At 39.1% G+C, this 16,567-nt stretch overlaps 1 protein-coding gene across 24 annotated transcripts in view; it reads left to right on the forward strand.

Moving 5' to 3' along the window:
• ROBO2 (roundabout guidance receptor 2) overlaps window positions 1–16,567 on the forward strand; it is a 1,669,704-nt gene that overhangs the window by 1,073,228 nt on the left and 579,909 nt on the right. For 4 of the 24 annotated variants that reach the window (XM_032878036.1, XM_032878047.1, XM_032878048.1 and 1 more), the window contains exon 1: window positions 10,292–10,992. The exons of 17 other annotated variants lie outside the window; for them this stretch is intronic. In XM_032878036.1, the coding sequence (XP_032733927.1) occupies window positions 10,932–10,992 (61 nt within the window). In that variant the 5' untranslated portion in view covers window positions 10,292–10,931. Of the gene's footprint in view, window positions 1–10,291; window positions 10,993–16,567 lie in introns of those variants that run through there. 3 more of the 24 variants (XM_032878052.1, XM_032878053.1, XM_032878054.1) reach the window with 1 other exon arrangement.

A 16,567-nucleotide genomic window follows, 5' to 3' on the forward strand; every position in this document is an offset into this window, starting at 1 on the left:
TGAGAGAGAGAGAGAGAGTGCTTGCAGATGAAAGAGGGCATGTGGCAGGGGGTGCGGGGGGAGGGCAGAAGGAGAAAATCTCCAGCAAGCTCCCCGCTGAGCACAGAGCCAGACCTGGGGCTCAATCTCAGGACCCTGAGATCATGACCTTAGTTAAAGATGGGATTGGGAGGGAGACAAACCATAAGTGACTCTTAATCTCACAAAACAAACTGAGGGTTGATGGGGGGAGGGGGTATGGGGGGTTGGGGGGGTGCGGTTATGGACATTGGGGAGGGTATGTGCTATGGTGAGTGCTGTGAAGTGTGTAAACCTGGCGATTCACAGACCTGTACCCCTGGGGGTAAAAATATATTATATGTTTAAAAAAAATAAAATTAAAAAAAAAAACAAACCCAAAAAAACAAGAGTTGGCTGCTTAACAACTGAGCCACCCGGTACCTCTTCACTTGGCTCTAGTAACTAAAAAGCTATGCTCCCATTTTGAATTGATTAAAATAGGTAATGGCTATATCAATTTTTTAAGGCTGCTGTAAGGCAGTACCACAAATTTGGTGGCTTATAACAACAGAAATTTCCTCTTACAATTTTAGAGGCTAGATAATCAAAGTGTGGCAAAACCATACTCCTCTGAGCTCTGGTGAAGAATCCTTTCCGGCTTCTTCCAGAGTTCTAGAGCCACAGGCATTTCTTATCAAACAGCAGCCTGACACCAATCTCGCCATTGTCTTCACGTAGCTATCTGCTCCCGGTGGCATCTAAATTTCTTCTTCTTCTCCTCCTCCTCCTTCTCCTCCTCCTTCTCCTCCTCCTGCTTCTTCTCCCTCTCCTTCTTCTTCTTTTAGAGGGAGGAAGTGGGAGAGAGAAAATCTTAAGCAGGCTCCATGCCCAGTGCGGAGCCCAAAGCAGGGCTCAGTCTGACAACCCTGAGATCATGACCTGAGTGGAAACCAAGGGTCAGATGCTTAATGCACTGAACCACCCAGGTGCCCACCCTCTTCTCGTAAGGACACTAGTCATTGGATTAGGGCTCTCACCCTAATCCACTATAAACTCATTTTAATTTGACTACACTTGCAAAGACTTTATTTCCAAATAAGAGTACATTCTGAGGTTCTAAGTGTACATGAATTTGGGGACTACTTCTCAACCCAGTCCAGAATCATATGGTAGTCAAACAGGGTTTCTCTTCAATCTGTGATGACCCATATTGCTATAATAAATTTACATAATTCCTTTCAAAAGCAAATACATCTATAGGAGATGGATATGTGCAATAGTAAATAGAGCAGCTCAACAAATATTTCCAGCTTTCTGCCATTCATGAAGGGTGAATGGCTGGGTCTTGTGCCTTCCTTTGGCAACAAAACATAAAATATAAGAAATAGTGCCATCTGTTTCCAGCCAGAGGATTTAACAGCCATATTCTGCCTTTCCATTTGTTTAGAAAATGGGTTCTCCCAGCAAACTACGCTTTGGAATGAGAATGATGTAGGGCAGAGCCCCCAGTAGATTCACAATACAGCAAGAAATAACCTTTGTTGTTTGAGATTTGGGAATTGTCTGTATGTGTAGAATATGCATTCTCAATGGGAGTAATGTAAAATCGGTTCTTGGTGACAAAATAAGATCTCACTTTTTAATGTATAAAGTGCATACATGCATATAATACATAAACAAATATACAGTGTCTGGTATTAAAATTCCATGGAGAGGTGATTAGAAAACAAAATGTCTAAACATGCTCCTTAAGGGAGTAACAATGAAAAAAAGGTGAGAAAACTGTAATAGAATAACCTAGCGGATTCTCAGTGATATTACAAGTTTGGTTGACACCATCTAGGTTTCAAATTCTGACACTTTCAAAATTTCTTCATCCATTTGTGGTTACATTAACTACTCTGAATTATGGGACTAAAAATAATATCACTATCTTATGCTCTGTGATAATTTAGACAATCGACATAAATGATTATAGTGCTTGCCACATTGTAATTATTTTTAAAAACTTAGGTATTATTATAATTTAATTGTTATAACATTAATCATGGTTTAATGTCCTGTGAAGAAATATATTGCATTTCCATTTATACTTTAGGCAAAATTCAAAGGAGCTGATCGCATTTGTTAGTACAAGCTACGTGCTAAAATAAAGAATACTAAAACCTCGATAATTTAACACATTATCAGTTATTCATTGTTCAGTTCATAGTCTCAAGTGTTTGAAAGAAAGTGAGATAGTCTGTGCTTTACTGTCATTCCGGGATTCATTTCTTCCCTCTGGTCACTCAGTGTTTTCTCCAGGATTTGACATTAAGTAAATGATAGAATAGTCAGAGAGCACTGAGGATGGTATGGGAGGTATGTTACAGGCCAGACCTAGAAATCCCTATATTCCAATGGGTAGAATTCAATCACATGATCTCCTTTAAGTGCAAGGGAAGCTGGGGCATGTGGGGAATTTGGCCAAGCTCTGAGTGAAAGAAGAGAAGATGATTCTGGATTAACACCAGCATTGTCTCTGCTACCATGACACAGAGATCCGTTAGTACACTCCAATGACCGAAGTGTCTGAAACCAGATGTATTTTGTGCCAAGGCCTTTCAACGCATCATCCAAATGCTCTTCTGAGTGGACAATTATTATCTTTGTTTCAGTTGAGGCGGTTGTTATGATCACATTGTGGGTGGTAGAACCAAGATTAGAACCCAGATCTGCTCGATCCAGAGCACGAGCTATTAGCCAGCATGCTCTATCTTTCCACAGGTAGGTACCCATTCATCATCCCTTTTAGCAGAGATAATGGAGTAGAAAGGCTACTTCAGATTCAGATTAGAGAAAACTAAAATTTTCCTGATGACAGTGAATGGTTTACTTAAGAATATTGTAAAATCTCCGGAAGTCTTTTTTTTTTTTTAAGATTTTATTGATTTGACAGACAGAGATCACAAGTAGGCAGAGAGGCAGGCAGAGAGAGAGATGGGGAAGCAGGCTCCCCGCTGAGCAGAGAGCCCGATGCGGGGCTCGATCCCAGGACCCTGGGATCATGACCTGAGCCGAAGGCAGAGACTTTAACCCACTGAGCCACCCAGGCGCCACTCGGGAAGTCTTTAAAATAAATTTCCATGTCCCTTTGATAGTTTAAACATGATTCAGAATGAAGGCTGGAAAACAAATAACCAGAGACCTGTAAATGTTCATCCAGCCTTGTGATAGAACTTCCTTTTTCCTTTCTTTAGGATTTATTTCTTTATTCATTCGGAAGAAAGAGAGGGAGAGAGCAGGATGAAGGGAAAAAGGAGAGGGAGAGAGAATTTTTCAAGCAGACTCTGTGCTGTATGCAAAGCCTGCCAGGGACTCAATCTCACGACCTTATCACACCCTGAGCCAAAACCAAGAGCCGGGCACCCATCCAACTGTGCCACCTAGGTGCCCTGATATAACGTCTTTTTAATGCGTGTGTTTGGTGGGAAGTGGAGAAGGAAGAAACTAAATAATAGATAAGTAATAACCTGGGCTTAAGCCAACTACAGAGGCAAGCTTATCCCTCTCAGTGATCATCATGCCACATAATTTTCACTGGCCCCGTCTATAACAATCAGTACTTCAAACACTCAGGTTTGCCAAATCACTGAAGGAAAGGATCCTAAATGAGTAATCTTTGAAAAAAAAAAAAAAAAAAAAGACAGTGATTAAAGGACAGAGATTTGGTGAAAATTTTCATTGTTAAAAACCATGAATTAATGTAGATGCCCAACATATCTTATATTAGATAAAATTTAAATTTCATATTCCTATTAAATGTAAGGAACTAGTTATTGGAAATAAAGACAAAATATTAAAAATGAAAACAAGCTTTGCAATAGGGAACTATACAATTTGTATTAAGCTGTCAAAAATTGTACTAACATTTTTCAATCTGAATCATTTAGTCCATTAGTCCCTTGACAACAGTATTTGTATATAATAGAAAAGCTGAAATTATGAATATTTTTTATTTCTATACTCCTTTTTATTAAGTAAAAGATGAATCAGTAGAAACTGGTTAAAAGAGAGACTTTTCATCCAAATTCAAATATTTTGACATGAAGTGATTTATATGTCCTATTATTCTTTCATTTGCAGGTTTGTCTGTAAAGTTGGACCATGACGATTTCATCCATATATTTCACTTGATCACTTAAGGAAGACATGGAGGGGTTTCCATAGTGTAGTGGCTATCACATCCACCTGACACTTAAGGAAGACAATGTGTATTTATATCTCTCAGATTTTTAAGCAAAACAATATTATCTAGACTTCCTGATGGTATTTAACAACTAAAAACCTAGTATTCATTGCAATAAAAGGACTTCAAGTACTCCATAAGCAATCAGAAGTTATTTTATCAGGCAGAAATAAGATAATTTGGATATTGGAAGAAAACCAGAATCTGCTCCCAAACAGATTAGTTCTTCTGTATGATAGAAACATAGTCAGTTCAATTGGATTACATGTGCCCTTGGATTAATTCCACAATATTATTGTGAAGGAGAATAAGCAACTTCTTTTGCATTTGAAGAATCCATTATTAAATAGGTCTGAAAGACACTCAGTGAGCAGATAAGTGTAAAAATCTGAGACCTATAGATAGGAGAAGCATCTTCTCACATCTTTTACGATCCCTTCTTTTTAAGAACAACAGGAATTCTCTTTCAGATTTTTAAAAGTCTTCCTTATTAGGATTACAGTTATGCATTGCTAAAATTCAATTATACAAAGCCCAGATTGGAGCAGATGGACTTGAAATAATTTGGCAAAGAATCAAAGGGATTTTCTTTGGTTCACGATATTGTGATGTAAAAATAGCAAAAAGTGTATTATTTAACGTCATTGAAATTAGGCTATATACTAAAATAAGAACTCAAAAGCTTTAAATAGAGATAATAAAATATGAAGCAAAACAAAAAACAAAAAAACGACCACGCACACGTGCAAATCCTAGCCTGTCACAGTTAGAGGACTGAGTTGTGCTTATAGCTTGTGAGGTTGACAACTTTGCTTATTTTATAAAAACACTTTTTTAATCTAGGTGAGAGGTTATCATCTGTGCTACCAGAGAGCTAATTTTAAACTTTGGCAGAGGTTCGGGGTTCACAGATTACTCAAATGAAGGTATGGCAGCGGGATGGACAACTGTGGAATGTGGAATGGACAACTTAACATCATGAAGATAAGATATTTTCAAGGAACTTGGGGATGTTTCTATGTGTTTTTAAAAATTCCAGATTTTAAGGTGAACACACTTAGACAAATTATGCCTCAATATTACACATTACTCTAATATTTTATTGATTCAAAAACGATGTTAAGTTTGAAAGTATCACTCAAATTTTCAATCAAGATAGAAAAAGATTTTCCAATTTGACATTAATTCTAAAGAAAGAAAACTATTCTTCTTGATCACAAGTGATGGTATTTGTGAAGAAACACATTATTTTTATGAAAGATTGCTATATATTAGTCAGCTTAAATTCCAGATTTCTAAAAACAGAATATTTTAATAATTACAGGTAATGTACCCAAAGTATGAGAATCATCGATAGATACCTAGGTAGGCAAACTTACTATATATGTAAAAGTATTGATGAATACTTGAAAGTGAATTAATTGAAATTAGATACTTGGAACATAGTTCAGAAGAAAAATAATTTATTTTGCCTCCCTCAAATCACTTTTGAAATAAGGTGGAGGTTAATAAAAAAAAACATAGGACGGAATGACTCATCCTTCTCTGATCTGGATTTTTAATACTCTGGTTATTTTAATTGTCTACTATCCTTTTGTAGATTACAACCCATACCTTTCATCCAAACGTGGTGTTTCTGTATGGTATACTAAGACAATCTTATACAGAAGAATTGAAACTGAACAGATAACACATAGTGATCTCTTGGCTTTAAAAAATTCTTCAATTTTGAAAACAAAGACTGATTATATATTTCCGTATTTTTGGTGCATCAGGAATTTTCTTAAATTTATCAATCAAAGCAATTTATTAAAGTGTTTCTATAATGTGGAGGGTATCTCCAATAAATCCTGGGAAACAGAGCCTAACACTTAGCATCGATTCTGTGGTCATATCTGGATTCAAAGGAGTACTGCACCTTTTATTAACTTGGGTGAGTTATGTAATCTTCAGTATTCTCATCTGCACAATAGGAATGATATCACCCACATAATGAAACTTTTCCAAGAATTAAACACTGTGGCGAATTTTTAAAAACTATAAAAATCCCGGACACAGAGTACCTGCTTACCGTGTGGAGGCAGACACTGAAATTATCATCCTGGATCAAACCTTTGATTTGCCTGTATATACTCTCTTACAGTCATAACAAGCATGTATTGGAAAGAGTGGGGAAAAAAATGGATTGGAGTTTTTCTATTTATACCACATTTTTGAAGAATCTGGTATGGAAAAGAAATATTTACTATTTTCCGTCCTATATTGTGCAGATTGCCTTCAGATGAGTGTTGTATGGTTCTCCATGAATGCCAACTTAGAGGTACAATCACAAAGAAGGCCATTTGATCACCTTACCCAAATTAGGGTTAATTATAGTCTCTTACACACAGTTGTCTTTGGATGTATTAAAATATATATTTATCTGGTAGGCACATTTTGAGTACATAATAATACCATTCCAAGTTTTACATAAAAGGAGCCTAGATTTCTATGTACATCTCTCTATTCAGCTGCTTGTTTGGAGGAGAAAAAGCAATTCGAATTTGGAAAGATATTGAAACCAACAGGTCACTTAATTTTCTGTGTCCTCCACTCTCTGATTTAGTGGTGGTGGGGCTTCATTGTTTGAAGTAATTTCTAGCTTTCTGTCTTACTGAAAACCTTAAAAAAATGTGTTTGAAGCAAAAGCACCGATAAAATTGAATTTCCAACTTCTAGTCACGTGTTCAGGTTTTAAAGATTTTCCTTTAAGAAAAAAAAATAGGGTGAGCATCAATTTTTTACACAGTGCTCACTAGAAGTATGCTAAATATAATTGAAATATACACATTTCTCTAATATGGATCTTATCAAATCTTCCAGAAGGAGAGGTCTTTGTTCCCCTTGGACTTAACATTGTCTGTATTACATTTCTGTCTGCTGACTCTCACTGTTGCTGACAGTGGAAGAGTTTTGCTCATAATCTTAAACCATCACTTGGTATGAGATTCTTAAAAAAAAAAAGCACATCAGTTTTCCTGAGTCACATTTAATATCAAATAAGATACTGACAATACATTCTTTTAAAATATCACTTATGAACTTATCTTGGAGAAAAGCAAAAAAACATGGAGTCCAAAATTCCTTTGTTATAGACATTACTACATAAGGTAGGTAATGTCTAGCAAAAAGTGGCACCAGACAGAAATCACTGGCCTTCTTTGCCATTTTCAGTAGATAAAAGTATTATGAATGCAAAATGATGATGCTTGGCTCAAAATGCCGAGGAAATATAACCACAGGGATTTCCTTTAAATAAGCCTTTTCTCCCCATGAGTTCATTCGTCATATTCTACAGAAGAATAAGGACAGAAGGACAGAAGGACAATCTTACAGAAGGACAACTCTCTGTAAGATACGAAGCAACACTTTTCTGCCCTAGAGGACAATAGTAAATGGTAGGTCATTCTCCTCCAACCTATCTCCCCTTCTTCCCACACACAACCTTTCCACCTCTGAGTGATTTTATAGATCACTTAAGGAAAAGCATCTATAGATGGTGGGTCTATCAAGTATAAAATTAAATCTATCTTTTGTCCTATAAATTAATAGCCATGAGAAAAATCTTCCAGGTAAAATGTTCTAATATCTTCCTTTCTGAGATCTATGTTGAAGTTTAAGGGCTTAAAATCCGTATCATTTTAATTCCTGCATTATTAGGGAGATTCTAGTGTCAGAGTATTTTTATTGAACACATGTAAGGAAATTTGATTGAGATAGAGATTGTGTGTGTGTGTGTTGAGGGGGGTACGTTATTTAGAGGAATGAGGTAGACTTTATAGTTCCTTACTTGAAATCTTAGTCCAAACATTTAAAATACATGTTTAAAGAATTATCAGTCATTTTTCAGTATTACAGATAGATAAGAGAGATGCTACTCCAACGAATTTTGGGGTTTTTCCCAGACCACGGTATTAATTTAGATTTGGCCATTTGGGGGAAAAAAAAACAAAACAAAAATAAAAAACACGAGAACATGTTTAGTCTTACTTTCACAGAGTGGTAAACAGTAACACAGGTCAGAAACATTACTGTGAGGATTCAAGTGATTTAACTTCAGCACATTAATGCACTTTTTAAATTTTACAACTAAATAGTGTAGATCAAAAGTGTGCTGAAATTACTCTTAATGGTTCACAAGAAAAGTGGTTTTATTCTTTTGCAAGACTATTTCATCACCATAATTTTCCAGCATGCTGAGATGCCGTAAGAACTCTCCTAATTGCTTAAGCATCGCTGACCATCTCTCTCTCTCTCTTTTTTTTTTTTTTTTTGGAAACACACAATATCATCTCCATAATAGCCAAGGGAGAGCTAAATTAAGTGGCAACACCAAAACATATCCACCAAACAAAAGGCTCTTCTTGCAGCCACCTCAAACGGAGGGCCTTGTTCCTAATATTTTCCAGTAGGGGGAACTAAAGACTCACTATCCAACATTTAGCAGGGCTCGGGGACCTGCGTGAGTTCCCATAACCCGCCTTCCAATCACTGGAACAAGCATCAAACAGCTACCAGTGAGCCTGTGATCACACGTGGGCCTGGCCACGCCGGCCACACCGGGGGCACCGCAGACACTGGCATCCCTTTGATCTAACGTGGCTCTCCATAATCATCCCCGGTCCTGATGGCATTCACTTGGTGGTTTTTGCCTTTATTTTCAGGGTTTGTCATTTTTGGGCTGGAACTCGGCTCTTTTTGAGCTTCTTTTAGCTCGATGGGTTTTCAGCTTTCCTCCATCCTGTGTTTTCCGAATTTCCTTTCAGAGGTGCTAGTCTCTGTAGGATAAGGGGTTCGCATGCACCCCTCACCCCCAAGTCTCTGATCCCCTCTCCGCAACCTAAGCATTTTCTCCCGAACTCCTTGCATCCATCCCACCATCCCGCGTCAAACTCATCTTTGAGGGATCATAAGGCACCTGAGTAACATAAGAGGGGATGCCACCCCTTTACCACCCTCCTCTCCCCGGGATTCCTCAGGGGGCCATACATCTTGGCTAAAACGAACCCCTAGATGCTAGAGATTTCTGTACAACACCCCCTTTTTTTCCTTGTGCCTTTTTAACGACCTAGGAAGCACCCACACACAACCTTTCCGCTCCAAAAGGTGGTTATATTTTGTTTCCTTTCCTTTTCTCCCTCCCTTTCAGCTTCTCATTTTGCTAAAAGGTGAAGAGTGAGTGTTTGTGTGATTTTAACGGGCAATGAGGCTGCGCCCTGGGTCCTGGAGGATGATCTTCTTCCAGAAAGCGCGTGCATCTCGGGCAGACGGAGGGATGAGTAATTAGGCAGGGCTTCCATGAAATCACTCACCGAGAAAATTACCTGCCCATTAAACGGGACGCCGCGAGGAGCAGGAGACTAGAGCCCACCTATCCCCTCCCAGGGCTGGAAGGAGGGTGGGGGGCGGGGGCGGGATCAGGAGGCGCGGAGAGGGGGAAGGAGTTGACCGGTGGCTCGGGCTCCAAATTTGTTAATTTCCGTCCCGCAAGGAGTCTCGGCTCCCCTCCCCTCCGCGCGCCGACTGCCCAGCGGGCTGGCGTCCCCTGCACGTGCGGGCGGCGGACTCCGGAGGTGGAAAGCTCGGCGCACCCCCTCCTCACCCCCGCCCCCCTCCCCGGGGCAGACTCCGAGCAGCTTTCGTTCCTCCCCACCCCTCCCGCCTCCTCGCCTTCCCTCCTCTAAGTCCTTCCACTCTCGGCAGCTGCAGGAGGAGGCGGACGCTCTGCTGCGTGGCCGCGGGAGCAGCAGCGGCGGCGGCGGCACCGGCGGCTGCGACCCCGGCCGGCGGCCGGACCGCGCCAGGCGGCTGCACCGCGCGCTCCCTTCCGCGCCCGCTCCCCGGCTCCCGGCTCGGCTCGCCCGGTTCTGCAGCCGCCCGCAGCCGCCGGCACGTCCGTGAGGCGGCACCGCGGGGGTGGCCGCTGCCTCAGCCCTGCCCCTCGTTCCCTCCCTCCGCTGCAGCCCCACCTCGTAGGAGTTCGGATTCTCCACCCGAGTCGTCCTGATTGCTCTTTGCCTCTCCTTCGGAAACCGGAGTGGTGGTGGCGGGAGGCAACGAGGCTGCAACGGAGAGGCCCGCCAAGTCGGCCCGCCTGCAAAGTGTTGCTTTGACACATCCTTATTATGGAAGTTAAGTGAAAAAAAAAAAAAAATAATAATAAAATAACTCTGGACGTGGAGCTGCTACCGAGAAGGAGACGGGGGAAAGAACACCCGTAGGCAGGCCAATGGTTTTTCGGCAGCGCGCTGGCAAGTTTGTGGAACACTTTCTAGGAATTAGGTCTTTTTCCTCCCCCTTCATCTTCTTGACTTCTGAAGAAAGAACTTGGCTTTGGATGGCAAAGGAGCCTGAGGAGAGAGGGTTAGACACACTTGAATAATCCCTCCGGCTGGGCTGAATTTGTGGGAATTTAGGAAGCCAGAGGGTGGAAATACAGCAGCTTTTGGAGTGCCCTCTGTTAATTTGGATGGATCTAAACGTGCCCCATTCAAGACCTCTCCACTAACCCCTTCTCATCTTGGCGATTTGCTCTTCCTGACTTTAATTAGCATCTAGGAAAGTCTAAACTTTGGACCTACCTCTTTTTTTGATACTTATTTTTGTACTTTTGCTCTCTGGGATTGGTTTCTTAAACAATCTGGATCCTTTTTAATATGTCAAAATGAGTCGGCTGATGTTTACACAACTACTGCTCTGTGGATTTTTATACGTTCGGGTTGACGGTAAGTTGAAAATACTTTTCTCCTTTCCCCCCACCCCCAAAAACCATTTCTTTCTGAGTGCCTTGTGGGCTATAAATAAAATGACATTATGTCTGTTAGTCCCTTTTGAACAGGCACGGGGGCTTCTGGGGGGCAGAGGTTTTAAGTCTTTGTTTCTAAACTGCTGCAGGTGGAACGTGTTAGTAGTCACCTATTGTTGTTATTGTTGTAATTTACTTAATTGAGGAGTTGGATCATAAATAATAGGCTCCCGGTCTAGTTGGAAAAAGGAATATTTAAGCAAATCTCTCAGATACGCTTGTGCCTACTCCCTTTTGGTGTTTGTTCCTGTATCTGAACTTTGGCTTAGAAATTCAAGTGAAGAAAAATAGTAATAGACACTTCAGTGAAGGTTCAGTGGGTTAGGAATTCGAGGCAGGATGTCTCAGGGATCAATGGGTGTCACTTGTGTGTGGCTGAGTGCTCTTCTAGTGTGAAATCAGAATCAAGCATTCAGATCCTGGGGAGAAAACTGTCAAAAGTAAGACTGGGCGAGGCTCCAGGAAGGGGAAAACATAAGCTTTGGGCCGGCTGTGGGCACAGAACACTCAGCTCAGTCCCCAGTGGCGAACACAATGGGGATCTGAAACGGGTGCCCTAGGTGTCTCCCTCTAGGTTGAGTCAGTCTGTCAAGCAGATAGCATTCCACCTCCGATTCTCCTGTCTTTTGTTCAGCTATGGTTTCCTGGGATATTTTCACAGGATGTCAGTTTCTGGTGTGAGGATTGCAAAATCTCTCTCTCTCTTTTTTTTTAAACGTAGCTCTTTTGAATGATGTGCGGAAATAATCATTAACATGCTTTTTGTTGTTGTTGTTTATAAGAAGAAAGTCGAAAGAACATTTGGTATTAACCTTCTAGAGACCTTAATTTTTAAATCAATGGAAAGACTATGTATAAAGAGAAGAGTAGAGCATGTTGTTATTGTTGTTGTTTTTCCTGAGAATGTGGATTGTCGGACTTTAGATCTGTAACTATTGTACTTGTAAAGAATCCGTGTGTCGGTCCAAATATTTGAGCCACCATAGTAGCTTGTTGCTACATAAACTTTCTTTCAGCGGTTGCATTGTGGACGAATTCATTTTTTTGGGACACTGCCTATTTTTGCCCGCCTGTAGGAGCTAACTTTGTTCCTAGCAGCTGCTGCTGAGCAGAACCCAGTCCATCGGAAGATACAAACAGGAAGACTTTCTATAAACATGAAGCAGTGCAGATGAGTTTACCTACTGTCACGTGGCTGTTTTCAATCAGGGACTACAGGAGTACCTTTGCCCCCAGCAATAGGAGGCAAAGCATTCATGTGGGCACACTGCTTTTTCTTTTTCCCTTCCAAGTAGTAGATGTTTAGGAATTAATCACTGTGACTCACACTGTGACAATATCCATAGTCATACCTAATCAGTCACCATACATTTTCTTCCGCAATACATTTACCTTTACAGTACATTTACGTTGCCCCAACCAAAAGGCTTACATATTTCTCCTAAGTGTGTTTGATTATCATGATAAGAAGACTTTGATAGAACTTTTTTGGATACTATAGCCTCATAAGCCATGAATTTACATATTTCCATACCGGGAATGCATATAAAAATTATATATTATATTACAGAATTATCACCAAGTTGTTTTTTCTTTCCTTTCCTTTTCTTTTTTTCTTTCCTTTCTTTTTGAATTAGTGTGTAGCTAAGAGGAATACAATTAAATTGCTCAGTGGAAGTGACAGAGGGAATCGGAAAAGCTTGGTGTTACAGAATGTAATTAATGTACCAGGGTGTTTGGAGATATATGAAACAAATGCAATTAACCAGCTTGCTGGAACAGCAGTAGAAAGACATCATCTCTCCTTCCCTCTCTGTCTCCCTCCCAGGCTGACTCCCTCCCTCCTTTTCCTCTCTCCCTTCTTCCTTCTCGCCTGCCCTACCTCACCCCTCCTGCCCCAGAGACACACCTAGGACCTTTGTTTTGATTTAACATTATAGGATAAAGGGGAAGTTTGTGTCTGAATCAAAATTGTGCTGCAAAATTCATGGCAATGTAGTGAGAATGCCCAATAAAAGGGAATGGTAAATTTGTGTGTGCGTGAAACTAGTTTTTGTATTAGCATCTACTACTTCTAAAGCAAAGGAAGCTGTGGACACTTACTGAATGAGTGCATAAAGCATACATTTGACATTGGGCTGCCTTTGGTTTACTCCAGAATGATGACAGCCTCTCCATGGGGATTGTTGAAAATTTGGGATGTAGACAACACTGCCCTCTAGGCTATTTCAACACTGGGACGGAGCGTTCACATATGTAATGAGGGGCTTGGTTTGTAGGATCTCTAAGCTCTTTCTCTTCCAGGATTCTATGATTTCTATTTACTTATTATCCTTCTTAGAAGTGTGTGTTTATTCTCCCCATGAATTTCAAATTTAGAGATGCTTTTACCATTTCAAAGATATACTGACTATCCTTGTGCTAGACAGAGAAATTAATTTTATTCAGTGACAAATGATACATAGATTTGCATTGAAATTTGCTTGGTGGGTTATTTATATGTGCATTTTTATAGTATATGAAAAATGTTGGAGTTTTGCCTCCTCCTAGGAGATATGTGCTAATATTATTTATGATTTTTCAGTATCTTATGTCTGTAGGAATCCGTAGAGAATAAACATTAAGTTAGTTGGGAACTACAGACAAACTTTTCTATTTGGGATATAAATAAAGATTTTCTCATTTAATACAGATTCATGAACCACAGGCATATTTTTCTTTATTGTTCCATGGGAGAATACATGTTGAGTTTAGTTTTTGTTCTCTAGATTTTCTTTATTTTCAGGTGATACTATGTTTTTACAGTCATTTACAGGGAACTAAAAATAAATTACTACAATGCTTTTTAATTACATCAACTTCCTGTGCATTGTGTCAATTTAGTAATATTGCAGTAATTGTGAAAAGATGTTTTTAAAATGAGAATACTGTTCTTATCTTTAATTTTTAACTATTCTTAAATGAAAATGGCCCACAAGATATTTGGGGAGATAACAATAATGTGTGTGCATAATGTAGATGTGTAATCTCATACAGGTTTATACATTTTGCTAAAGTGTTTCTTTTAGTAATGGGCTCATTATCATAGCCATATGTAGTCCATTTCAGAACTTAAATTGCATATAAGTAACCTGAAATTTGTTCTTGCAACTATGTAGAAATATCACTTCCACTTGGCTTTGTTTGAATAACCTTTGATTCTAGGCAACATGAGGACCAATAAACCAAAAGGATTCCTTAGAACGTAAAAAAGAATATCTTAAAGGAAGAAAAAAGGTCAAGTTTATAGAAAATAATAATAATAACAATTCTGATTATCTCATCCCAGAGCAGTTGTATAAAATAGCATCTTTGACAATCAAAATATTGCTATGATGCACAGTGCATATACTCGGATACATATATAGTAATGAAGGGAACTTAGTTATGTGAGAGGTGTGTGTCTAGTGATAGCTGCTTCAGCAGTTCCCCACAGTCTGTACGAGACACATTGACTTCTGATGTACAATCTGGTTTTATGAGTTTTGGGGAAAAAAATTTCCCTTTTACTTATTTCTCTTCCTCTTCCCCTTTTTCCTCCTCTTCCTCTTTCTCCTTCATTTCTTACTTCTCCTCCCCCTATTTTGGGGGGGGGACCATGGTGGAAAGAATTAGAAACACAGTTGAAGAGTGGAGAAGATATGTTTCTTGAACAACAATTTAGAAAATATGCCTTTAAAGGAGAAACGTTAATAATGTTCTACCCTTAGATATAGCCAAATATATCTGTAAAGTTATAATACCATACAACTTTATGCAAACTTATTTAGCATTGATCCTGTCTTTTACCAGTTAGGCGAACGGAAGTCTACTGATCTGAGTTCAAACAGACAATGGAAATTTACAGAGTGCCACTTTATAGATTTATTTCTAAAGAAAAATACTGTTAGCTTCTTACAGTGTTTCTAGGTATAGACCTATAGACCTATCAATCTAAATTAATACATTAATATTGATATTGATTTTCTTTTTAAAAAATTATTGAATAAAACATGAATGAATGTTTATGTAAAGTCTTTTAAGGGGGAATTCCCATCAATTCTTTCAATGTTTTAAGTGTATGTTATACCATCACAGAGCTCTAATATAGCATCTGATGTTTAGTATATTCACCCCAAATACCTATTTCTTTTCTTTTTTTTTTTAAGATTTATTTATTTATTTGACAAATAGAGTTCACATATTTGACAGAGATCACAAGTAGGCAGAGAGGCAGGCAGAGAGAGAGGAGGAAGCAGGCTCCCCGCTGAGCAGAGAGCCCGTTGCAGGGCTTGATCCCAGGACCCAGGCACCCCCAAATACCTCTTTCTAATTCAAAACTGTTTTGTGATAACCTATGCCTCAATTCTTAGTGTTTTCTTCTCCATTTGCATCTAATCCTTAAGAATTCTTACCTAATCATATAGGTTTTAAGTCCATCCTAATGCTAATGATTCTCACCTTGCTGTAAATCGTTGTGTGGGGGGATATAGCTTCCATGAGACTGCACCTTGGCTCTAATATAGACTGTTGTATCTCCACTGTCTGGAACAGTGTTTCGCACATCTAGCTGACTACTGGACATTTTTGCCTGATCTAATAAGAATATATCAAACTTGGATGGTAATTGGACATACTGTGATGATCATTTTGCAATCTATACAGATTATCACATCACTATGTTGCATATCTAAAGCTAATATGTCAATTATATGTCATTAAAAAAAAAAAAAAGGAAAAATACCAAACCCAAGCTGAGGATAGAATCTTCTTCTCTTTCTAGTCATTTCCAGCTCAGTAAATGAATCATTATTTACAGAGCTTTTCATGACCCAAAAGTAGAAATCATTCTTGACTTATTCTCATAGTCCATATCCAACTTGTGAGTAAACACTTTGAAATATATCTTGATACCAATGATCTTATGTGCATATTTGTGATTTCCCCCCAACATTTTATTTTAAACATTTTCAAACATACAGCAAAGATGAAAGCACTGTGCAGTGAACACTCAGGTATCCTCTCCTAGTTTCTAGCATTATTTTACTATACCTGATTACCTCATAGATATCCATTTATCCATTCTTCTAAGCATCCAATGTATTGTTTTTTTATGGAGTTTTTATTTTAATTCCAGCGAGTTAACACGTGTTATTTAGTTTCAGGTGTAGAATATAGTGATTCAGCACTTCCATACATCCCCTGTGCTCATGCTGTCCTAATCCCCATCCCTTATTTAATCCATCTCCCATCCCATCCATTACATTGTTTGACACATTTTCAAATAATAAGATAACAAACATTTCTTACTATTTTACCACTATCATCCTGGTAAAAAACTGGACTATTACAATAGCCTGAGAAATGATTATCTAGCTTCCACTTCTGCTCCTCCAATACCTGCATAAATCCCCATCCACCTTAGTGTTCCACAGTAGCCAGAGGGACCTTTTAAAAGCATAGAAGTAAGATAATGG

This window comes from Lontra canadensis, unplaced genomic scaffold (assembly GCF_010015895.1).
Source record: "Lontra canadensis isolate GAN:19392208 unplaced genomic scaffold, GSC_riverotter_1.0 scaffold62, whole genome shotgun sequence".
In the NCBI taxonomy this organism is placed as follows: Eukaryota; Metazoa; Chordata; class Mammalia; order Carnivora; family Mustelidae; genus Lontra; species Lontra canadensis.